Here is a 25,154-nt window from a genome sequence, read left to right as displayed (position 1 = left end):
ACCTCTCCCGCTGCGGAGCACAGGCTCCAGACGCGCAGGCTCAGTGGCCATGGCTCACGGGCCCAGCCACTCCGTGGCATGTGGGATCTTCCCGGACCAGGGCACGAACCCGTGTCCCCTGCATCGGCAGGCAGACTCTCAACCACTGTGCCATCAGGGAAGCCCCAGACCTTCTTTTTTTTTTTAAATTTTATTGAAGTATAGGTGATTTACGATGTTGTGTTAATTTCTGCTGTACAGCAAAGTGATTCCGTTATACATGTACATACTTTTTTTACATATTCTTTTCCATTTTGGTTTATCACAGGATATTGAATACAGTTCCCTGCGCTATACAGTAGGAACTTGTTGTTTATCCATTCTATGTATAATAGTTTGCATCTGCTACCCCCAAACTCCCAATCCATCCCTCTCCCACACCCCTCCAACGACAAGTCTGTTCTCTATGTCTGCGAGTCTGTTTCTGCTTCATAGATAAGTTCATTTGTGTCACATTTTAGATTGCTCATATAAGTGATAACATATGGTATTTGCCTTACTCTTTCTGACTTAGTATGATAATCTCTAGGTCCATCCATTCATTTGTCGATGGACATTTAGGTTGTTTCCATGTCTTGGCTATTGTAAATAGTGCTGCAAGGAACATCGCAGTGCATATATCTTCTCGAATTATAGTTTTCTCTAGATATGTGCTTAGAAGTGCGATTGCAGGATCATATGTCAGCCTCCTTTTAACAGCCAGGTGTCCCAGGGATCAGTCCTTGGTCCCCTTCTCTTTTCCATCCATCTTCCTGTCTTCCTGATAGCAACAGCTTCTTGGTTTTCAAAGGGGATACCTTAATTATTTCTCCAGCTGGGCCTCTCCCTGAACTCTAGGCTCTTATATCCAAATGCCAGTGTGACATATCCATCTGCATGTCTTAAGAGTCATCCTTGACCCGTCTGTTTCCTCTGACAACGTACCTCAGAAATTGTCAGCTCTGAACTTCAAAATATAACCAGAACTGGTCCACTGCTCCCCTCCACAGCCCATATTCTTCTGCCTGAAATCTCACAGCAGCCTCCTCCCTGTTTCTCTGCTCCTGCCCGCCTCTCAACACTCTGTTCTTCATAGGACCGTCAGAGGCATCCTAAAACAACCCAAGCCAGGAATTCCCTGGCTGTCCAGTGGTTAGGACTCTGTGCTTCCACTGCGGGGTCACAGGTTCGATCCCTGGTCAGGGGAACTAAGATCCTGCATGCTGCACGGCGTGGCCAAAAAAGAAAACCAAGCCAGATGACATGCCTGCCCTCTCAAAAACCCTCTCATGGCTCCACTATTATTTGGGTGAAAGCAAAAGTCCTTATAGTGGCCTTAAAAACTCTAAATCATCTGCCACGACCCCTCCTCCATTACTTCTTGGACCTTGTCTTTCAATACTCTCCTCTTTGCTCACTCCTCTCCACCCACACTAGCCCCTTTCTGGTTCTGTGAATGATCCTGTCACTGGGCTTTTGCACTTGCTGGCTCCTCTTTCTGGAACCCTCCTTCCTTCATGGTTCACCCCTTCACTCCTTCAGATTTCTGTTCAAATGTCACCTGATCAAAGGTGCTTTTCCCCATCTAAAACAGTGCCAGCTGCATCTCTCAATCCCCTTATAAGTTTTCTCCATAGAACTTATTACCAAGTTACATTGTATTTATTTGTTTCTGTCCCCCCCAACTAGAAGGTAAGCCTCATGAAGAGAGGGATTTTTGTCTGCCTCGTTCATTGCTGAATTTTTAGCACTTCGGGTAGTGCCTGGCACATTTTAGGTACTCAAGAAGTCTTATTGAATGAATAAATGAACCAGCACCCTTAGAGCACAACCATTCTATATGGTGTGAAAGTTGTTGCTTAAATGGAGGGGGTAATGCTTAGGGTTTGTGATATCCCCCCCCACTCTGTTTTAAAATGGCCTTTCCAGGCTTCCCTGGTGGCGCCGTGGTTAAGAATCCACCTGCCAACGCAGGGGACACGGGTTCGAACCCTGGTCCGGGAAGATTCCCACATGCTGCGGAGCAACTAAGCCCGTGTGCCACAACTACTGAGCTCTTGTGCCATGACTACTGAAGCCTGCGCACCTAGAGCCCGTGCTCCACAAGAGAAGCCACTGCAATGAGAAGCCCGCGCCCTGCAACGAAGAGTAGCCCGCGCTCGCCACAACTAGAGAAAGCCCGCTAGCAGAAACAAAGACCCAACGCAGCCAAAAATAAATAAAATTTTTTTAATTAAAAATTTTTTTTAATAAAATGGCCTTTCCTCACAGCATCTGAGATGCCATGTTTTCCTGGTTTTCTTCCTCCTCTCTCTCTCTGGCTGTTCCTTCTCAATCTTTGTTGAGAGTGTCAATTCCTTTGCTCAAACCTTATACGTCTCCTCTTCTCAAGGTTCTGTCCAGTCCTTGTCTCCATTCATCCTTCATACCCACCGCACACTAGGTCACTAACTCCCACAGCTTCAATTACCATCTTTGATCACCCTCAGATCTTGGTTTCCAGCCCCAAATTTTCTCTTAAGCCCCAGCCCCAGGGGTGTGGAGCCGCCTAAATCCTCATGCTGGGTGGCACACACTGGGCTCAGCATCTTCCTAACCTGTTTCTCCTCTGGGTCTCCTTCTCAGGGAAGCCCCCAATCCCCCCAACCTTCTAGCCAGAGGGCCTCATCTTGAACTTCTCCCTCCCTACCCCTCTGCGGCCACCCAGTCCCAGAGCAGGTTCCCCGGGCCTCCTGGGCATCCAGCCCTGCCACCCACTCCTCCTCCCCTCCCCACAGTCCCACCCTGGTGCAAATGCCCCTCTCCTACCCCAGCTGCCTCCCTGGACTCTCAGCTCCAGTTCTATTTCCTCCAATCCATCTTCCATATAAAAGCCAGAGACATCTTTGCAAACCCCCACTGACTCTCCTTGGCTTGAAGCCCTTCCATGGCTCCTCAGCGTCCTCGGGACAAATCCAAACTCTCTCAAGTGGCCAAACTTTTGGCCGCGGTGAACTCTATGTTCCACTCCGACTGCCTTTCTTTGGGTTCCTCTAACAACCACGCCTCTGTCACCTGACAGCCTTCTGAGTGAGCGCCCCGCTCTGATTAGTTCACGCTGATCCAGGACAGTGTGCATTTAGGACACTAAATGGACGGAGGAGGTTCGGGGAATGAACCGGAATGAATGCGGAATGAATAGGTTACAACAGTCAGAGCAACAACTCCCACTTATTGAAGGCTTTGCGCCCACCGCTTTATCAACAATTTTTTTTAATTTTATTTATTTATTTATTTTTGCCTGCATTGGGTCTTCTGTTGCAGGGCGCGGGCTTCTCACTGCGGTGGCTTCTCTTGTTGTGCAGCACAGGTTCTAGGCGTGGGGGCTTCAGTAGTTGTAGCACGCTGGCTCAGTAGTTGTGGCACGTGGGCTCTAGAGCGCAGGCTCAGTAGTTGTGGCACACGGGCTTAGCTTCTCCCGGACCAGGGCTCGAACCATTGCCCCCTGCATTGGCAGGCGGATTCTTAACCACTGCGCCACCAGGGTAGCCCTGCCCGGCACTTTTAAATGCTTCCTCTCTTTCAATTCCTATCTGAGAGAAGAAGCAACAGGTTCACAGACGGTTGCGGTGGGAAAGCTGAGACTCCAGCAGCCGGAGCGGTTACTCGCAACCTAGACAGTCAGGTGGTGGCGGGGCCCAGGCCTAGAGCGGAGCGTGCAGGCGGGTCACACAGCCGGGCCTTGAACGCCAGAATCAGGAATTGTGACTTAGCTCGAGGCCGCTGAGGTAGACGCGCGCGAGACTGTCCCCTGCAGGCCGGGAGGCCCAATTCCAGGCTCCGCCGGGCTCCGCAGGGCCCGTTGCCCGTGGCAACGCCGCGCGCGCCCCGCCCCTGCCCCGCCCGCCGGGCTGACTGCCCGTCAGCCGCGCAGCAGGCCAATCCCACTGAGCGGGGGGCGGGCCTCGTGGGCCTCGTTCAACCCCCGCGGCCCCCTTCTCCGCTGGGACCCCGCCTTTCTCCGCGCACACCTCCCGCCCTTCGGGCTGCCCTCGCAGCCCGTTGGCGGGCGTACCGTTCCTCTCCGCGGCGTCAGCTAATGCCGGCGCGCGGCAGTCCCGTCGGGGCGGGGCCAGGGGCGGTGACGCACGGCGCGGTGACGCAGCGCGACGGCGGCGGTGGCGGCGGCGGTGGTCGGTGAGGGAGGAGGGAGGGGAGCTCGCGGGCCGGAGAGGGGGCGACGGCAGTGGCGGAGGCCTGAGGGGGCCCGGGCGGCGGCGGCGGCGGCGGAGGCGGAGGCCGAGGCGGTGAGTGGTGGGCAGGGTCGGGCGGACGCGGGGCGGCGGCGGGTCGGAGCGCGCGGGGCTCACCTCAGGGCGCCCCAGGCCGCGGGCGGCCCCGCCCCCTCAGGGACCCTGGGAGGCGGCGGGCGCGGAGCGCGGGCCTCCGGGGTCCCGACCCTCGAGAGGATCTCTCACACCCATCCCCCGAGTCGCCCTCACAGGCCGCTTCTCGAGCTTCTCTCCGAAATTCTTGCCCCTCGGGGTGGCCGGGGGGCCTGGCAGCAGCCTATCTCGTGACCCCCCCGGGTGTACTTCGGACACCTCCCTGGAGGGCACGCCCACAGACCCCCCGAATCCGCCCGAAACCCTCTGTACCTTTCCGTGGTACGAAAGGCTTCTCGAGAGGCCACCCCTGATATTAACACGTCTGCTCCAGACCCCGTCCTACGCCTCAAATATCTTCCTCAGAGAACCCCCGTCTGGTCCCAGATCCCCGAACCTCCTCCGTCCAGAAATATTTCCCCGGGGCCACTCCTCATATTCCAACGATATGTGTCAGATATCTTCTCCAGGAACCTCCCTCGTAAGCCCTAAAAATCTCCTTCAGATCAGAGATTCCCCGAAATCCCCTCCAGACCCTGTACATTCCAGAAATCTCCCCCAGCGACCTGCTTCGCACATCCCAACAGTCTCCCCCAGACTTCCTTCTCACACATCCCAAGAATTTTCCCTCCCACCTACCCCCATACCAGAAATCGCCTTGGAGATTTTCCACTCATAGCCCCCAAATCTCAGAGCCCCTCCCCTTGGAATCCTCCAGAATGCCCCTGATGTCCCCTGAAAATCTTCCTCAGAGACTCTCTGAAATGGCCTCGGATCCTCAAAACTCACTTGGAGCGCCCCCCCCCCCGCCACCAATCCATCTCCCATATACACTCCCCCTTGACATATCCCAAAAGTCATCCCTTTGGCCTCTCCCACAGGTCCCAAAAATCTCTCTCAAAGACCTCCTCATGCTTCTCAAATCTCACCACCCTGAAATGCCCTAGAGATCACCCTCAGATACCCCAGAAATCTTCTCCAGAGATTCCCTGAAATCTCTGGAGAACTCTTCTTCCACATTCCACAAGTCTCTTCCAAAACCCTTTTTATGTATCCCAAATCTCCTAGTAACCCACACAAAATGTTACAGAAATTGCTTCCTCAGGATTCCAAAACGTTTCCTCATAGTTTCTCTCTGATATTTTCTAGAATCGCTCTTCGAATCCCCCTTTCAAAATCTCTCCTTCTAGACCTACTTTCAGATGAACTTTCCTCCTCACAAGCCCTGTAAACCCTAAGACCCTCTCTTCACGACCCCTCTGAGATGCAGCTTTTCAAGACCTCCTCCTGTCTTCACAGAGACCCCAGCCACCTCCTTGAGCCCTCTGAGATATGCCCTTGAAATCCCTCCCAGAGACCCTTCCAGCACAGAGACCCTTGAATCAGCACTTAGAGACCTCCTGCCTTACTAAGAGACTTTTCCTAGATAGTTCCCTCCCTGAACTCACCCTCACAGCTTCCCTCAAATCCTCTAGAACCACCTGTAGAAGACCCCCAGCACCAACCGGCTCCTTTTCTTAGAAAGTCCCAGAATTGTTTTTTGAAAAACCCTCTACTCTGATGTTCCCATATTCCCCCACCCCAAGACCCACCTTCCCCGTATATCCTATTGAGACCTTTACTCAGAGTTTCTCATCTGAGCTCTTTGAGAGCTGTTCCTAAAAAGGCCTCTGTCATCCTGCTCCAGTAAATCTAAGATCTCTCACAGAAGACCACACCTCCACAGACTCCCTTTAGAGAATTTTCTCCAAAATTGCTGTGCATCAGCAACTCCAGCACTTTGTAAGACTTCCTCAGAACACTCTCTCTCAGGTTCTCCCTCTGACATCCCCAAGAAACCTTATTCAGGGCCCTATCAGATATACCCCTTTTAGAACCCCCATTTACACCCTCTCATCTCCTCCATTCTTTCTTCTGCAATCAACTTAGAGATCCTTCTCAGATCTGAGCCTCCTTCCCCCATTATCCCACCATAGGCCCCCAGCATCCTGCAGACTCCTCCTCTCAAGAGTCTCTATGTCCCCTTTTATTAAACAGATCCTCAAGAGATACCCTCACCTCTTGAAATCCCAACTCTCAGAGATCTTTCTCTCAGACCATTTTTCTTAGGTTCTATCTTCATAGACCCCTCCTCCCTTTAGATCTTCCCTTCAGAGAGATGGAGAGACCCTTAACACCTTCCTTAGACTCTTTTTTTTTTTTAAGGTTTTTATTTTTTTGGCTGCGCTGCAAGGCTTGTGGGATTTTAGTTCCCTGACCAGGGATTGAACCCAGGCCCTCAGCATTGAGAGCATGGAGTCCTAACCACTGAACCGCCAGGGAATTCCCACCCTCCTTAGACTCTCCTTGAAGACTCCCCTGATTTTCCTGTCTGAAGCCTTCTCCTTCCTTTTTCCACTTTGAGGGCCTCCTCACAAAAGAATCCCTCCCCCTGTAGTAGTGGTTCTCAAAGTGTTGTCCCTGGACCAGCAACATCAGCATCACCTGAGAACTTGTTAGAAATGCAAATTCTTAGGTCCCAACCCAGACCTGCTGAATCAGAAAACCTAGGAGTAGGGCCCAGCTGTTTTTAGGAAGCTTCCTGGTGATTCTGATGCATGCTCAAGTTTGAGAACCACTGCCCTCTAAGAGGATTTCCCTTTCCCCACAGAAAGCCCCCCTGAAAGATATCTCAGCATATGCCTCTGTGCCCTACTGCCCACCCCCATTTTCCTGGGAGTCCCCTTTGTGAAGTACCTACCCTCCAGAAGATTCCTTACCCTCTTTGAAAGGTTTCTGGTTTCTCCACAAGGTTACCCCACCCTCTGAGCAATTACTTCATATTCCGTCTTTGAATGGTTCCCTTTCAGATCTTCCTCAGCATTTTCTCCTTCTGGCTTCCCCTCCACCCCTCCATACCATCCCCTTTCTGTGCTTCTGCTTCAAGTTGCTCCCTTCTTGAACACACGTGTCCATCTCTTATCCTTATCTAATCCTCATCTATTCTCCACATAGGCACCCTTGCCTTAAGGCACCTTCCAGTCTTTTCATTCTCTGTGTCTTACTGCCCAGAACCTTCCATTGTACTTCTTAGAGCACCGCTCATCTTCTTCCTTGTAGTTTTTCATGTACTTGTCCACTCACCCTCACTGACCTGGGAGTTTGGAAAGTACCAGGATGTAACTTGTTCTTTTCTGAATCCCACAAGCTGGGATCCTTCCCTCTATAAGTTATGAGGAATCATTGGCTCATGGGCAGCTCTTCCTGCATTTGGTCAGAAATCTCTGAGTTCCTTACTCTCACTCCCCATCAAGGTTCAACACATCTTATCCCCCCCCCTCCTCTCCTCTCACCTCTTTTATTCTCTCTACCCAGCTCCTTTTGCCACTCCTCCTAGGAGAGGCTGCCTTCCCCACCCTCTCTCATCTGGAACTTTTCTTTGTGCTGTTTCCTGATTCTTAGCTACCCCACGTCCTATTCCTGGGGATCTGCCTCACCCCATCCTAGTTGGCTTCTCAGCCCTCCTCAGCCTTTGTAGGTTTGGGGCCTCCACAGGGCTCTCAACTTTCTCCAAGGGTTTTTGTTTCTCTCTAAGTTTGAGAAGAATAAACAGATCACGAGGTAAATACTGGGGCTGGCCTTCAGGGAGCTCACAGTACAGTAGAGAGGTTGGGCAGGTACACGGGACAGAACGTGAGGTACAAATTATATACTGTGGAAATTTGGCAGTGAGAGAAGGCACCCTCTATCTGGAGAGACTTCATAGAAGAAGTGGTACTTGTTCTGGGTGCTGTTCCACAAGAGTTGGGACAAGGATGAGTGGCTTTCCAGGCAGAGGATGCAGCTTATGCAGTGGGTTAAAGACAAGAAAGACTTCATCTCTAACCCATGGCATCTCTTCTCTTCACCTAAAGGACAGAGGTGAAAGAAAACAGATCTCTTCCATCTGCATTGTATTTGCCAGATGCACTTTAGTGACCCACAGAGTAATAATGTTAATGACCACTGTTTATTGAGTAATTATTATCTGCCAGTCACTGTTTAAGTGCTTCACATGTATTGTCTCATCTCATATTCACAGGAACTCTATGAGGTAGGTAAACTGTGATTATCCTCATTTTACAAAGGATGAAATTGAGGACAGGTGGCACAAATAGAAGGTCTCTGGGCTCTGTCCGTCCCGGGATGATAGTGTCTGGGGTCAGAGAGTTGGATTTTCTGTTCAGATAGGGTTGGGTGCAATGGGGCATTGTAGTGTAGTGATCAAGTATGCAGACTCTGGGGCCAGACAGGATTTGCATCCCACATCATTGCTTACCCCCTGTTTTGTGACCTAGGACAAGTTATTGAACTTCTCTGGTCCTTAGTTTCCAGAGTTGAAAAATGAAGGTAATAATGGTATCTTACTTCATAGAACTATTATAAGGATTAAATAACTTAATATGTATAAAGTATTTAGAACAATGCCTTGTATATAAGTGCTCAGTTTTAGCAAAAAAAAAAAAAGTTCATATCAACCAAGACTCTAAGATATAGGTGACAGTATGTTAGCTCAAACTGGTTTAATAAAAATAAAGAGAATTAATTGGCTCATGTTACTGAAAAGTCCAGAACTAGGATGGCTCCAGACCTACCTGCATCCAGGAGTTCAGTCTTCCTAGTAATCTCTCCCCATTTCTCCACTGACTTAGCTTCATCCTCAACTGGTTTCTGCTTTGTGACGACAAAGATGACCCTCAGCAACTGTAGGCTTAAACCCCACCTTCTTAGCAGTCTCACTGGAAAGAGAACTCTTTCCTGAGAGCCCCAGTTTGAAAACAGTTTCCTCTCTGAATAAGTGTGAAATGGTGACAGAAGATCCTTTGAGACATGTTTAGGTGAGCGGCGCTCTTAGAGACTCTCTTGCTTGCTAAACCAGACAGGACTGTGATTCCATCCCATGACCTTTCTGAGGGTTGATGGTAGTCCCCCTCTTCACTGTTCCCCAGCCCCAATCATTCTCTTCTCTATGGTCGTTTGGATCCAGAGAGTTTATGGCCGGTCTCACCCCACCAGACCTTCCTTTGGGATCTCACTGGGAGAAACAGGAATGAGATGACTGGCCTGGTTTGGTTATAGCCTTGGGGTAGTGGAATCCAGGAGTACTCATGTTCAGTTCCTTACCTCAGCTTTGGGTTTCTAGGACTCAGAACTTTAGAAGAAGGTTAAGTAGATTACTGTGCGTAGAGTTTTGTTTTGTTTGTTTTAGGGTAAATTTGTTGAATAGAGTCTGGTCGAGGGCAAGTAACAGAACAGCAGTGTAGAGTGTGCACATCTCAAACGTCTCCAGCAATTAAACAATTTATGAAAGCACTTTTCTAGGTACTGGAGATACAGCAGTGAATGAAACAGTCAAGGTCTTAGAGCTCTTGGGTCTTATATTCTGATGGAGGGAAGATATATAAACAAAAGAAATCAGATAGTGATATGTGCTATGAAGGAATTAAAACAGTGTGAAGGGGGTGGGAGGTTGGCCACTGTACACAGGATGGTCAGAATTGGCCTCTGAGGAGGTGACAGTTGAGCCTGATAACCTGAAAGATGAGAAGGCACCAGTTGTGGGAAGATCTAAGAGCTGGGCATTCTAATCTAAGCATAGTTACATGTGGAGAAAGGACTGCTGCGAGGTGGGGAAATTTTTCACAGATGCTTACTGAGGGTCTGTTATGTGCCAGGTACTATTCTAGGAATTGAAAATGTAGCCGTGAATAATACAGCCACAGTCTTCCTTTCCCTCGTGGATCTTACAGTCTAGGTGTTTCCGGAAGAGCTGCAGCCTTTGAAGAAACAGTTTTTGACGACGATATCAGACCAAAGACTCCTTCCTACTGGGGAGATGAGGAAGATTGGGGCACACATGAACCCAGATCTGATTGATGAGAAGGAACCAGCCATGTGATGATCTGGGGAAGAACATTTCGGGTAGAGGGGTCAGCCAGTGCAAAACCCCTGAGATGTGTTCAAGGAACATCAAGGAGCTCGTGGCTGAAGCATAAGTGAAGCAGAAGGGGCAAGGGCTTGGAGTGGTTGACAGAGGCCAGATCATGTGGGGCCTTGTGGGCTATGGTAAGGAGTTTACATTTTCACATAAGAGCATTGCGAAGCTATTAGAGGATTTTTTTTTTTTTTTTTTTTTTGGCTGCGTTGGGTCTGTTGCTGCGCGCGGGCTTTCTCTAGTTGCGGCGAGTGGGGGCTACTCTTCGTTGCGGTGCGCGGGCTTCTCGTGCAGTGGCTTCTCTTGTTGCGGCGCACAGGCTCTAGGCTCACGGGCTTCAGTAGTTGTGGCTCGCAGGCTCCAGGGTGCAGGCTCAGTAGTTGTGACACACGGGCTTAGTTGCTCCGCGGCATGTGGGATCTTCCCGGACTAGGGATCGAACCCGTGTCAGCTGCATTGGCAGGCAGATTCTTAACCACTGCGCCACCAGGGAAGTCCCTATTAGAGGATTTTTAAAGCAAGACAGTGACATGATTTGTTTGTTTGGTTGTTTGTAAAGAAAATTCACTGGTTTCTGCAAGGAAAACAGGGGCAAGAATGGAAGCAGGAGGCAATACATTTGTCCAGATGAGAAAGGATGATGAATTGAATATGGTGGTGGTAGTAAAAATGGAGATACAGATATACATGTTCCATGTTGAGAAAACAGGAGTTAATGATGGGATTAGAGAAAGAGGAATCCAGGATGATGATACTAGGTAACAAGTCTGTGAGGGTATTTATGCCTCACAACACTATGAGAGTAGGTACTATTATTAAACCCATTTTACAGATGAGAAAACAGACACTGCAAGGTAAAATCATTTGCCCCAAATTATGCAGGTTTCCCAGAGCTCCCCAGGCTCTGTTATCTTCCAGGAGGCCCTGCCTGGCTTCTCCGCTCCTCTCCTTCCCTTCTCCAGGACCATTCATACAAGAGCCTCATTCTTGGCTGAGGCAGTAATATGCATATTTTGTATACATATTTCACGAGTTTCTGAAAATAATGGTTGGTTTTCATAAGAGAGAAGTTGGGGTCCCTTGGCTTCTGACATTCTCCTGTTCTTCTCAAGTTGGGATAGTGAGTTAACCTTAGGTAACTAGCCTATTACTTTACTCATGAAATGAACAAGCTCCTCCAAGGCCTATGTGGATGCTGTAGAAAGGCTAGGGTTAGGTGCGAAGGCTAATAGGACCCTCCCGTTATTTGTCCAGAGATGTTGGCATTAAAGGGTGTATGCTTTGGTCCAGCTTGGTCCAGCTTTCTAGGCAGTGGAAGGGAACTTATAAATATATATAAATATATAATATATAAACTTACAAATATATGTATATGTATAAACTTATAAACATATATATATTTATAAGTTTATATAATTAAATATAAATAAATACGCTGTAGCATTATTTGCAGGAAGAAGCAGACTGCTTGGCCTTAAAAATCTCAGCTTAGCTGTGTGCAGTCTTGGGTAAGTGGCTTGACCTCTGTGTCTCAGTGTCTTCATCTGTAAAATGAGAATACTATTATATACATATATATATTTGTAGTTATAGTTTTTGAGATCAGATGAGCTCATCCATGGAAAGCTATTAGCATAAGGCCTGGCACATGATACAATAATATATGATGTGAAGACATTTGAAGCATCATGCTAGGTGTTTTTATATATATTCTTTCATTCTTACAACAAGCTTCACTGAGGAAGAAACTGAGTTACTTGCCAAAGGTCAGCACAGCAAGTTGGTATCAGTAGGAGAGCTCTGGTTCAGCCAGGTCTCACTCCACAGTGCTGCTTGTGGATGAGGAGAACTGACCTCCAGAGGCGCCTCCTGTATGTGGACAGTTTTTCCTGGAACCTCTTAGCCAACTTTTGACTCCATTTCCCACCCTCCAGGGTTAGAAGATGCTTCTCAAGAAGGTTACTTGGTCTCTTAGAGACCAAGTATGGCAGCCATATTGTTGGACTATTTGAAAGACTTTACCATAGGGGTTCCCCTCTAGTGTCTTTTCTCAAAGGCAGGGAGTCATTTTTGGTCACATAAGGATGGAGACTAGAGCAGTGGTGAATTCTCTTGTATGGGAGCAGTCAAGGCTTAAAGTTGAAACTTTAAGTGGTAGAAACCCAGCTCAAACTGACCTCAACACAAAAGGAATTTATTGGACCATGTAACTGAAAAGTCTGGGATGGGGAGGTGGGATGGGGGGCTTCAGGCTAACTGGAGACAGGTCTTCAAATGATGTGAACAGGTCTCTCTTTTTCTCCCCTCTTTTGACTCTGCTTTCATCTGTATTGGCTTCATTCTGAGGTAGGCCCTCACTGTGAGGTAGCAGAAGTGGCAACCAGGAATATCAGGAGATGTTGTATAATCTGAGCAACCCTAACCAAGAACTTATTTTCCCCAATATTTCCAGCAAAAGTCCAGGGAGGCCTTTCCTTGGCCAGGCTTTACTCCATGTATGCTCCTAGATCCAAGAAAGACAGTTAATTCTCCAAAGGGAATTTAGGGGCCTGGTACCAGAAGATGGGCATGGATGTTTGGCAGACAAATCCACCAGAATGTATCATAGTAATTTGCTACCACAGTAAGATGTCTTCAAATAGTCAGGGCTGATGCCTCTTCCCTGGCCAGTCTCACCAAGCCAGGTCTTCCTTTCTCACTGTTGCCAAGCACGCAGGAGAGGAGGTAGCTGGGGGCCTCTGGCTTTTTGATGGAAGAAAGCCATGCAGTTCTCCTCTCCAGTCACCATCCAGACCAAACACCCAGCATTCTCCTGTCCAAAACATAGGAACACTTCCTTTAGGGATGATTTTTATTGAAGTATAGTTGATTTACAATGTTGTGTTAATTTCTGGTGTACAGCAAAGTGAATCAGTTAAGTGTGTGTGTGTGTGTGTGTGTATATTCTTTTTCATATTCTTTTCCATTAGGGTTTATTACAAGATAATATAGTTCCCTGTGCTATACAGTAGGACCTTGTTGTTTTATCTGTTTTGTATATAGTAGTTCGTATCTGCTAATCCCAAACTCCTAATTTGTCCCTCCCCTAATAGTTTATTCTTAAACATGACTGTTTGTTACCTAAAGCCCCAGTGTTTCCTGAGGACTGTCCAAGCCATACTTGGGCACTAGATCCTCTCTGCCAATCATGTTTCCTGAGCAGTGGGGTGGCTTAAACGTGTAGGACCTTCTCTAGGCCCTCGAGAGGGATAGTTATCGGACTTTTGGTCTTATCACAGTTTGTGTCTATCTGGTCTAAGGACTGCAGGCCCCAGGCTTTGTTTGTTCTGTATAGTGGTTCATTGTTGCTCTTTTAATATGAATTATTTTCCAACATTTAAAAATAGGGGGATTTTATTTTAAAATCCAGATTTCTGGCTCCTCTTTAAAAAAAGTATATAATAATCTAAGATCTAACAATACTGGACCCAAATTCCTACATGGCAGCAGTTGATTAGAGCTAAATAGTAACTTCTCCCTTTAGACAGAGTGTGTGCTTTCCAGCTCACCGTAGTCCTCACCAGCCTGCTCCATTCAAAACCTGGCCTTGTAAGCATCATGTTTGAGATCCTGCTGTGTCCCAAGGCTTTGCTTCTAGCATTTGGCTCAGGGGAAGAAACTAGATTAATGTTCAGTCAGCAGTTTATTTGGGGGGCACAGTGCTGTTGGGGGGCAGAGTGCTGTTGCTTGGGAAAAGTAACAACCCAGTAAAAGTGTTTATAGGAAAGAGTGTGCACAACTTTGGTCTGTTTGTGGATTTGGTCATCTTCTTGCCGTAAACGCTGTTGGCATAGCAAACCTCCCATCACAGTTGTTCCCTCTGAAATAGTAACATGTCCTTCTATCTTATGAGTTGCCACCCAGTGAAGGAATCCCTCCCACTCCCAAGGGATATTCATCCAGCCTCTGCTTGACCACTTCCAGCAGCCAGGGAGCTTATTACCTCCTCATATGGCAGCCAGTTCCATTCTTGGACAGATACATTATTTTAAAATTCTTCCTTATGTTGAGGCAGCTGCTGTCTCCTTGGGACTGAAAGCCACAAAATGCTGGAGCTGGGAAGGGAAACTGATTTTTTTCAGGCACATGAGCTACCACTCATCCATCCCGTATCCAGGGCAAACATTGATAATCAATCACATTACTCTTTCTCACTGAGCCAGAAAGTAAAATGCAGCCTTAATTTTTTTTAATTAAATTTATCTTTAAAAATTACAAAAGTAATGTATGTTCATTTGCAACTAGTGAAATAGTACAAAGTTATATAAAGAGAGTGTTAATAATTCCTCCTTCTCTCAAGGTAACCAATATGAACAGCATGCACATTTTTCTACATACATACATAGACATTGACATATGAGATATATAAGGGCTTTTGTATATGGCTCTTTTTTTTTCATTTTACAAAAATGGCATGATTGTACATATTACTGTGTACTTATGGACATCCCTCCATCTTCGTAGTTAAAGATCAAACACTGTACTTAGATCTAAATATATTGTTTGTATGCTGCTATCAAGATCAAGCATATTTTTAATTACTATCTAACATCCCCTTATATGAGGTGTGCTCCAATTTATTAGTCATTCTCCAGTGATGGATATTGCCATTGCTTCATTTCTTCAGGACCCTTCTCACTGCAGTGTTCCGGGCAGCCACTACCAATCGATTGGAGTTAGCCTGTGAGGTAAAACACATTTGTCATGTCTGACAAATGTCAGTCTCGCTCCTTATCTCACACATTCTAGAGAAGGGAAGCAGACTAGCTCAAAGATTAAAGTGACAGAGTGGCTGGGGCAAGACTAGAACTGAATTTTCTTGAGTTTCAACATTTCCCATATCTAAGTGCCTCTCACTTAGAGCCATCTACCCTTTTTCTCCTCTGGAGTAAATAAACAAATCTAATTCTTCTTCTGTGTGCTACCCCTTCAGGTATTTGAAGTCAGTTATGCCATTCTTCCTGAGTCTTCTCTTCCCCAGGGGAAATTTCCCCAGTGCCTTCAAATTTTTCTCTTAGGGCAAGGTTTCCAAATCCCTTTACAATCCTTTGGGCCATTCCTTCTATCACCTTCTCCCCAGGGGCTGTAGAAGTCCCAAGTGTGGCTTCCATGCTCACTTTCATTTATTCATTCAATAAATATATATTGAGCACCTTCTAAGTCCTAGTCACTGTCCTGGGCACTGCGCAACTATATAGCTTGCATTTGTTGGGAGGAGAGAAACAACAAACAAAAATATGATGATATCTGAGGGTGCCAAATTATATAGAATAAATGAAATAGCATTAATAGAGTGACAGAGAGAAACTCCTTAGATTGGATGGTCAGGGAAGATCTCTCTGAGGAAATGACATTGAGCTGAGACCTGAGTGACGAGTAGAAGCCAGCCATGCATAGGTCTGGGGGAAGCCATGGATGGGTCCGAGTGAACAAGAGCTTGGTACACAGGGAGGGTGGAGGGGCCACCAGAGTCTTGCAGGGAGCCCTGTAGGCATTTTATTTAAATACGGTAGGAAGTCATTGGAGGATTTTAAGCCAGGGAGGCAACATTTGATATGTCTTTTGAAAAGATTTCTGGGAGGCTTGTTTAGCTGGGGGAGCAAGGTTTCATTCCCCCGCCCCACACACTTTCTCTTGTTTCTTATATCCAAAGGGATTGACAGCCAGACCAGTTTGCTCTGTTCAACTGTCCCACTGAGGATCTATTGAGGTGAGTCACAGCCATTGTCAGTTGTACCTCACAGCCCTCCTCAGCAGGAGCGTAGACATTCAGGGAGATGGCAATATCTCCCTAAAACCTAGCCCAGCAGGTTCAATGGGTCTTTGTATGGAGTTCTCAGTCCTCTTGGCAGCCAGAGGGAGATGGAGCCAAATGGTTTGGGGATGGAGCCAAGAGCACTGGTTGCAAGAGAGGCAGAGGGGAAATGTGAGTGGAGACCTGGAGCAGGAGACACTTAGAAAAAGCCTTAAGAGTAGTGTCCAGAAACCAGTCAACTGAAGAATAGGCCTGTTGTCTGCCCAGTTGACACAGCTCCTGTGTAGTTCCTGCCTGCAAAAGGAATTTGGACACTTTCTTGCTTGGGAGTTTTTAACATCTGATGTGTTGCCTTCTCAGGTTGGTATCCTCTTGGCTCTTAGGAGTCTGAGTGACAAGCTGCCATGTCTGGGAGCCAAGGGGACATCCCAACCCAGAGGACCTGGGTCAGGAGTAACCTTCAAGGGAATGAAGAAGAAGGGAGAGATTCACTTCAGAACAGGGATAGGTGGGATCTTAGAGATCAGAGTAGGAGAGCTGGGTTGGAACAGATGAGATTCCCCCCAGCATGTTGGAGATCTTTGAAAAGGACCTCTGCCCCTACCCTTAGGCACCCAGTTACTGATCAGTTAGCTATCCACATACCTGAGATCTCCACCAGGGTCACCACCCACCTATATCCTAGCCTTGTGGGTCTTAGCTTGAAATAATACAAAGAGTCCATAGGGTCCTTTTAGCAGGCGAGCAGTCACTCTGCCCAGCCCCCTGAAGGAGGTGACCAGAGACCAGCAAGGAAAGGGCATGTGCTCAGCATCACATGTCTGCTTAGTCATGTCACCTGGGGCCAGGTCTCCATTAATTCAGATATTTTGCCACAGTGTGCATTGTCTCCTATTTCCCATCTAGAATATCTTGCCAACTTACTCTCTGCTTTAAATCCACTTCCTTTGGCCCTGTGACAGCCAGACCTGAGGGGCAGCATCTTCTCCTTTGTCTGGGTCTCTGAGTCCCAATCAAGCCTTTTCTCTGGATCTGGAGATTGGAGGGAGAGTTGGTTTAGTATCTGGTTAGCTTCATCTTTCTCCCAGGAGCTCAGCAGGGTAGGTACCTTGAAAGAGGAAGGCATGAGGCCTCCTTACCCCTTCAGCCCACACTCACCAGGCCAGTTCCAGCCCCTTCATTCTCTCTGACGACCTTGCTTCCTTTTCCAGGAGCCTGGAGAGGAGTGGCTAGACCAAGACCTCCCCCGATGTGAGCAGGTGTCCTCCTCCCTGCACCACCCATTGCCACCACGCCAGGGAACATCCTCAAGCCCTGGCCCTCAGGGGAGAGGTAACAGGAGCCCGCAGCCGAGACCATGTGACGGCGCTGGCCCTTGCCACCGCCGTCCCCCCCACCCTGGCCCCAGGCCTGGCACCATGATGTTCCGAGACCAGGTGGGCATCCTCGCTGGCTGGTTCAAGGGCTGGAATGAGTGTGAACAGACAGTGGCCCTGCTGTCACTTCTGAAGCGGGTCACCCGCACCCAGGCCCGCTTCCTACAGCTCTGCCTGGAGCATTCATTGGCGGACTGCAATGACATTCACCTGCTGGAGTCGGAGGCCAACAGTGCTGGTGAGTCTCCAGCGATGGGTGCACAGCAGGAGGGAGACCTGGAACGGGAACAGATATCAGGTGTCTGAGGAGGCCTACCCAGCAATGGCACTAAGAAATGTGGGTTCTAGGCTTGTTGGTAGGTGAGAAATCCCTGACCTCCCAGGTCATCATCATGGCTCTTCTGGGGCTTAGTTGCCAGAAATCCTCAGACATGGAATGGGGGGCTCCTGGGGGAGTGCAGTGCAAACTAGAAACTACCCATAACAGAGGAAGGATCATGTAGGGTGGCTGGTCTGGGTGGCTAAAAGGAACAGACTAAAGTCATTACCTATGAAAGGGGGACGGAAGGTGAGCATTAGTTCATTTCTCAAGCTACGGGACGTCAGAGCTAGGAGGAAATTTTAGAACTCTTCCAAAATTCACATGTCATCTTACACTGTTCTTTACCCCCTCAAAGGTAGGTTGCACCTAAGGCATAAACAGCTTCAAGAGAGTTTTGAATTTAGATATAGTCCGTATCAGTTTCCTGAACACTCAGTAGAGAAGTGCTCTTTGTCCCACGAAGTTGACATTGGGATGGGTGAGCTAGGCTTTGCTAGAACCTCTCCCTCAGGCCCCAGGTCTAGCTAGGAGTTAGTCCAGAGAACCATCTCAAGGGGCACTGCTGAAGCCATTCTGGCCTTCTGGGCCTCCACAAGGCTGGATGGAGAGGTGTTGACCTAGGTGACGGGTGGGAGTGATGGAGGCCAAAGAAGGGGGGAATATGTGCACCTGAAAGCTAGCTGGGGAGAGGACCCCAGGACCCCATGTAGCATGTGTCCAAACTTTCCCATGTTCTTCCTCAGGATAACAGTTCACATTGAGTCCCTACAACAAGCCAAGTACTGGTTTTACTTGTATAGTAACTTTGAAAACTGTTCTTTGGTGGCTCTAGAGTCAGACTGTCGAGGTTTAAATCCCAGTTGTGTCACTTGCTGTATAATCAAGTAACTTCACCTTTCTGAGCCTTGGTTTCCTCTTCTTTAAAATCAAGATGATAACTGTGCTACTAGGTTAGTTACGACCCCTCTGAGAACAGTGCCTGGCATGTACTAAACACTCAATAAATGTTAACTGTTATTTTTATTGTCAGTAACTCATTTAGTCCACGCAGCAACCTCATGAGATAGGTAATGTTGTTGTCTCCATTTTATAGGTGAGGAAATCAGCATGGGCTGCTAGGATTGGGATTTGGGGACCCCCAGAGCTGCTTCCTTCCTCTTCTCAGGCCTACCCGTCTTAGCAGCAGTCACCTTCATTTTTCTGAGTTTTTATGTACAATTCACAGAAGCACCATGGCTGTAGGGGAAGACAGTTCCTCAGGCCAGGAATCATCAGCTTAAGTCCCTGTCTCGCAGACAGTGGGCAGCAGGAACCCAGCTTGGCTCCAGCAAGCCCAGACCTCAGCTATTTCACAGCCCTCCCATCCTCCCCGCCAGGGAGGGTTCCCCTCTGCTCTAGCACCAGGGCAAGCATTCTGGGGTTGTGGTATGGCTCTGCCCCTAGAGTGGGGGCTCCTTTGGGGCAGGCCAGTGTCTTAAGAAGCTTGGTCACACATCCCCACCACCCCATCCTGAGCAGGGAGTTGGGTGAGCACTGGGTGCCAATCCTGACTGTATATCAGAATCACACCCGTGCTTACTGCTGTTTATTTATTAGAGCATTTTTAGTTTTTGCTTTTGTTTTCAAAATTTGTGGTAAAATCAAACCATATGAAAGGTAAAAAGTGAGGTCCCCTTCCAGACTTCCACGTTCCCAATTTGTGTATGTTTTATGAGATATTCTGTGCATGTATGAGCACATACAAGTTCTCCCTCCAGCTTTTTCATTGTTTTGATTGTTTTAGCACAAAGAACATTGCACATATTAACCAATTTGCTTTTTTCACTTAACAGTATTACTTGAAGATCATTCCTTATTCAGCACATACGTGTATACCTCATTGTTGTTAATGGCTGCTTGATTGTAAGAATAGTAAGGTAACAGAGCCTGACCTGTGTATCAGGCAGTGCTTTACTACCTTTATTACTCGTAACCCTCACAACAGCTCTGTAAGGAAGGTCTTTTAACTCCCCCATTTACAAACAAGACTGAGGTCTGCAGAGATTAGTGGCTTGCCCTGGGTTGTACAACTGGTCAGAGGTGGAGCTGGAATTTGACTTTAAATTTCTTCCTCTTGATCAGTAGGCTCTACTGCATGGTATGTTTTGTCTTACTCTTATAAGCAGTGCTGTAATGAGTACCCTTTAAGCATCTCTAGGATAAATTTCTAGAATTCTGTGGGACTGCTAGTTTGAAGTTATGTACGTTTAAAATATTTGTTGTTACCACATTGCCCTTGAAAGACATGGTACACTTTATACCATGGTATACTTTATGCCTGAGACCCATCTCAGACCGTTTACATTAAGATATTGTGGTTAATGCCTGTCCTTGAGAACTGCTGTGGAATGAGTTGACTAGTGAATGAATATATGAATCAAGGTCTTTAACCATAGCCCCATGTCAGGTGGTGAGAGGAAAACAAGTTGGTACTTAGGTGGATGGAGAGTTAGGGAAAACTTAAAATGAGGGAAGAGAGGGAGGGCCATGGTGTGTTCCAGAGTCAGCAGGAAGCCTGCCAGGATTAGAGCAGAGCATGACTGGAGAGAGAAGTGATCACAGAGGTAAATCCTGTGGGGCCTTGAAGGCCTCTTCCTAATAGACATGGGGACTCCAAGACTGTGTCTCCTGTCTCCCTCCCAACCTCAGGTAGAGCAGCTGCCCTGCCTTATTTGTGAAGGAAGGAGCTGCTTCCTGGGCTTGGAGGCCTGCATCCTTTTGGAGGGCTTGGAGGAGCTCTGCATCCTCTGTTCATTACGGCTTTCCCATCCCACTGTGTTTCCCAAATTTGCATCATCAGAATCACCTGATGGGGGAGAATGTGACCTAAAATCCAGATTTCTGGGCCCCTAACCCAGACCCACTCAATCAGAGTCCTGAGAGGATAGGCCTGGTAGTGGGTACCCAAGTTCTCTTGCTGACCAGGCAGTTTGAGAGATGATGCTTTACTGATGATTCATTTGTCATGGGACATGAGAATAGGAATCAGGACACCCAGGAGTTCTAGATCAAGCTCTGCCACTAACACCTTTTGTGACGTGGGCCAGCCCCATCCCTCTTGGGCCTGAGGATTCACTAGACAGTACGGGGATTGTTCTAGATACTCTCCAAGTACATCAGTAGCCCTTAGTATTTTATGGGGTGGGCCCCTCAGCGAACCTGTCCCTCCTTCCCACCAAGATGCACACTTACCCCACAAACCAAATCTTCAGTTCAGTTGGTCTACCAATTCTGGATAAGGGTTGCCTATAACAGGGTCTGAAGCTCTTCTTCAGCTTTTCAGATCCCATCAGGCCAGGAGGGCTGAACAGTGAGGCAGATCCTCTGCCTTTTTCTGGGTTTATACTCCATGTCCCACCCATCCAATCCTGCTACTTCCTTCAGTTCTCCCAGGGAGACCCTGGGTTCAGGTTTGGGTCAGAGCTGCCTACCCACCCATCTCCTTCTCAGAAAGGGCCAGGGAATGCAGAGAGCTCAATCTCGGTGAGTGGGTTCCAATGCTGGCTTCATGTCAGAGTCACTTTATAAAAAGAACCTGAGGCCTCGGTCCTATCTCCAGAGACTTTGGTGTTTTTTAAGCTCCCTACTTGGCCCTCGTGTGCATCCAGTGGAGAACTACTAGTTTTGATGCTGACACTTGATTCTGGGTGGGCCCAGGAAGATGGTGAAGGTACTGTCACATGACCTACTGGGAGTGGAGAGAGGAGGGGCATGGAAGAGGCTCTGGTCTGGGCTGTGTCCCTTCATCTCAAGCAGCTAGGAGGGTGTAGGGAAGTCCCCCAGCCCGGGCAGCCAGCATTGGTTTCATGGAAGCAGAGTCTGAGATAAAACCTGGGAACAGAAAAGGAACACCCAAGGGTCTCTGGAACAGGGAAGGAGAAGCCCCAGGTTTCCCCTTGTCATTATCCCTGTTCCTTCTCTCAGTGCTGTCTTCTCTGCCTGCTTGGAGCTATTACAGTAATCCTACAACCCACCCCACTTCCCATGCTGACTTGGACCAGAAGGGTGGGGCCGGGGAAGCTGAAATCTCCTTCCCTCCCTGGTCCTATAGCTTCCTGGGCCACATTTCCTGCATTTCTTCCCTCCGCCTGTCCTCTGAGTCAGAGTCCCCCTATCCAGCAGGTTTAAGCCCTGCCCTCTCTGGCTCATCGAATCTGGGTGGGGAAACCGAGGTCAAGAAGGGGCTGTGGGTGAGTGAGTCACCCAAGCTCAACTCTAATGCCTCCACCCTCCCCTTTCAAGCTCTACTAACACAGTTCATCAAACAAAAATGTGAACCCCCTTGCCCTCCCCTATGTTTGTGTGAGATGGGATGAAGCATAGAGGGGCATGTTTGGAGCCAAAACGCATCCCCTCTGGCTGGTGCCTCAGGCTGCCACGATTGTTGCAACAGCCCAGCATGTAAAAATGGATTTGCTCTTATGGCAGTCTCCAAGATATATTTGGCTCCTGTGATTTGCCAGCAACCAGGGTCATGACCTACTTAGCTCTGGTCACCTGGCCAAGGAGAGCACTCATATGCAGTCTCCCTCATCCTTTCTGGAGTCCAGGTTTGCAGCTTGGTGAACAGCAGTCGTTGACATCACAGCATTCCCCAGTGCCCTCCCCCATCCGCCCACCTCCAGAATTTCATCATTGCTTGTTGTGCCTCTAGCTCAGAGGAACCAGAGACGTGTCTGTTTTTGGTAAATAACTGCATGAAATTCCCCACCTCTGTGGGGAATCTGAAGGGGGAGACCAGATGTGCCCTCCTGTGTGAATTGCTCCCTCCAGCCCCGAAATAGCGTAGGCTTTAGATCTTCAACCATCAGCAATGACAATAATAGTTGAAATGCATGGAGCACTTAACACAGATCAGGTGCTTTGCACGATTGTCTCATTGAATCTTTACAATAACCCTGTGATGTAGGGGCTTTTAACTACCCCCATTGTACAGAAGAGGAAACCAAGGCTCAGAGAGGTTTAAAGGACTGGCCCACAGTTATGTTGACCTAATCTTAGAGGCAGAGCTAGATTTCGAATCCAGGCAAGTTTGCCAGTTGAACTTGTACTCTTTACTCAGTATACTCTGCTAGGACATGAGACAGAGAGACCTGAGGTCAAGGGATCCTAGACAGGGCACATTATACACACACAGACACCACTACCTTCCAGGGGACCATCAGGGTTCAGCTGTGCAGGTATTCATTGGGCCTCTGCTGTGCCTCAACTCTGGGCCAGACTTTTCTGCCCTGGGCAGGAAACTAGAAGTTCCATCCCTACCTATCATCTGCAGCCCCTGCTGGGCTCACCCCAAGGGGCCTGAGGCTGTGCAGATTCCTTGGACCAGTTCCAGTTCTCTCTGATGCTTTCCAGTCATGGGAGGCCCACCCTTCCCAGTTCACCGCTGTGCAGACACATGAACACACATTTCCCTAGGGTCAGCCTCCATTCTTCCAAAACCACTCTCCCCTTTCACTGCAGTAGAACAAGGTCCTTCATTGAGCCCAACCCTTGGGGCTCTTCTGTCATGTCCCCTGGCAGTACCAGAGGAGAAGCTGTGTCCCTTAGCCCTGGCAGTACTCTGGGGTGGGGGAGGGACTAGACAAGGCTTCTCTCTGTCCCAGATGCCTCTGGCTACCCTGCAAGGCCTGAACAACAGCGATTGAGAGCATCAGGGTAGGGCTAAAGGGGTAGGCCAACTCTGCTGGAGGAGAAGGGAGAAAAACACCAATCATTGAGTCACATACTGAGTGCTTACTATGGGCAGACTCTGTCAGGTGCTTTATATTCATTGTCTCCCTAAATCCTCTCAACAGCCCTGTAATCCCTCTTTTACAGAGGAAGAGGCATATTGCCCAGGCAACTGTACCACACCTGGGATGCAAGTCCTTAACTTTCTGTCCCTAATCTTCAGTCACTATATTTCTTCTTCCTTCTCATCAAAAACTAAAAACTCAGGGACTAAGTCAGGAAAATGGAGTACCAGGGAGGTCCTTCCCATGTGATCCAGTGCCAGATGGAGGTGGGAGAGCTCGAAAGGTGAAGACTCCCTGAAGTCAGGAAGGCTTATCCCACCTTGGAAAGATCTTTAGATATGGAGCTGACCTGAGAGATGGCTTCATGGTCATGGGGAGCTAGTTCAGAAGATGGATGGAGGGGATGAGGTTTCCTAGCCTTGTGTGGCAGGTCCTGAAAGGGATCTTGAAAGCCAGGGACAGGGGGAAGAAGAAGATAGGCAGCATTGGAGAGATAGTAGAGGGTTGTGGGTAAAAGTTCCTCCCAGTTTTCGAGGCAGAGGGACCTGGGTTCAGATCTTGGCTCTGTCACCTTGGCATCACCTTCCCAAATGTATTTTCTCATCTACAAGATGGGGGTGCTAAAACAAGAGTTGAGGTGAGGATGAAAGACAGTCATGTTCTTAGCATGTGTCTGGCTCAGAATAAATGGTCAGTAAATATCCATTATTACTATTATTGTGTAGTATTACTCTTCGTTCTGTTTTGGCCAGTACTGTGGGCATAACATGACTCTGAATAAATGGATGAACCCTTGAACACTTTAACAGGGGTTCTCTAGGAAGCTTGGGTCAGAGAGGCGCAGGCAAGAAAATGTGCACTTATATGGCCAGGAGTTGAGAGGTGTATGTGTTTCATTTTCTTAGAGCTACAAATGTAAGAATTAGTTATGTGAATTCCCAAGCCATAGATTTCCAGACAGGTCATTAAGGGAAAGAAATGTGTGAAAAAAGTATTTCTCAGGTTTTTATGCAAGGCTTCCAGTGGCCAGGTGTCTGGTCTGTAGTGTGGCCGAAGGAGACCAGAGGTCCTTGGAATATTAAGCCTTAAGGAAATTGGGTTGAGACACCATCAGAGGCAGAGGGATCCAGATCAGGGCTCACTTGAAATCCAGATGGCTAGAATTCTGAGGCCCTCCTTCTATACATGCCCATTCCCAGCCTCTCTGTTTCCTGGTCCGGCAGTTGGCTTATGCCTTGAGAATCTCTGTGGGTATTCAAAAGGAGGGAGCCCCTGTAAGTTATAATAACCATGGTGTTAGAAATGACAGCTGATGTTTACTGAGGACTTACTTTGTGCCTTCCTTTGTGCTTTGGTCTCAATTCATAGCAACCATGCCAGGTAGGAATGATTGTGAGCCCCACTTTATGGACAGAGAAAGTAGAGCTCAGTGAGGTGATCACATTTACATCAGTAAGTAGGAGAGGAGGGACATAAGCCACATCACTGCCTGTTCTTTTTCATCACCCACCCCTCTGGGGTCCTAGCTCTGTTTGGTTAGAACCAGCTCC

General features: G+C 48.2%; 1 protein-coding gene across 3 annotated transcripts in view; it reads left to right on the top strand.

Annotated features, from left to right (window-relative positions):
* The first annotated feature begins 4,180 nt into the window (after positions 1-4,180).
* Positions 4,181-25,154, top strand: part of SAMD4B (sterile alpha motif domain containing 4B) — a 37,291-nt gene continuing 16,317 nt past the window's right edge. For 2 of the 3 annotated variants that reach the window (XM_082676857.1, XM_082676859.1), the window contains exons 1-3: positions 4,181-4,304; positions 16,028-16,084; positions 17,341-17,743. In XM_082676857.1, the coding sequence (XP_082532983.1) occupies positions 17,548-17,743 (196 nt within the window). In that variant the 5' untranslated portion in view covers positions 4,181-4,304; positions 16,028-16,084; positions 17,341-17,547. Of the gene's footprint in view, positions 4,305-10,150; positions 10,467-16,027; positions 16,085-17,340; positions 17,744-25,154 lie in introns of all 3 variants that reach the window. The other variant, XM_082676858.1, reaches the window with a different exon arrangement.

This window comes from Grampus griseus (assembly GCF_964374135.1).
Source record: "Grampus griseus genome assembly, chromosome: 19".
NCBI classification, from domain to species: Eukaryota; Metazoa; Chordata; class Mammalia; order Artiodactyla; family Delphinidae; genus Grampus; species Grampus griseus.
This window is presented reverse-complemented; position numbering and strand designations above follow the sequence as displayed.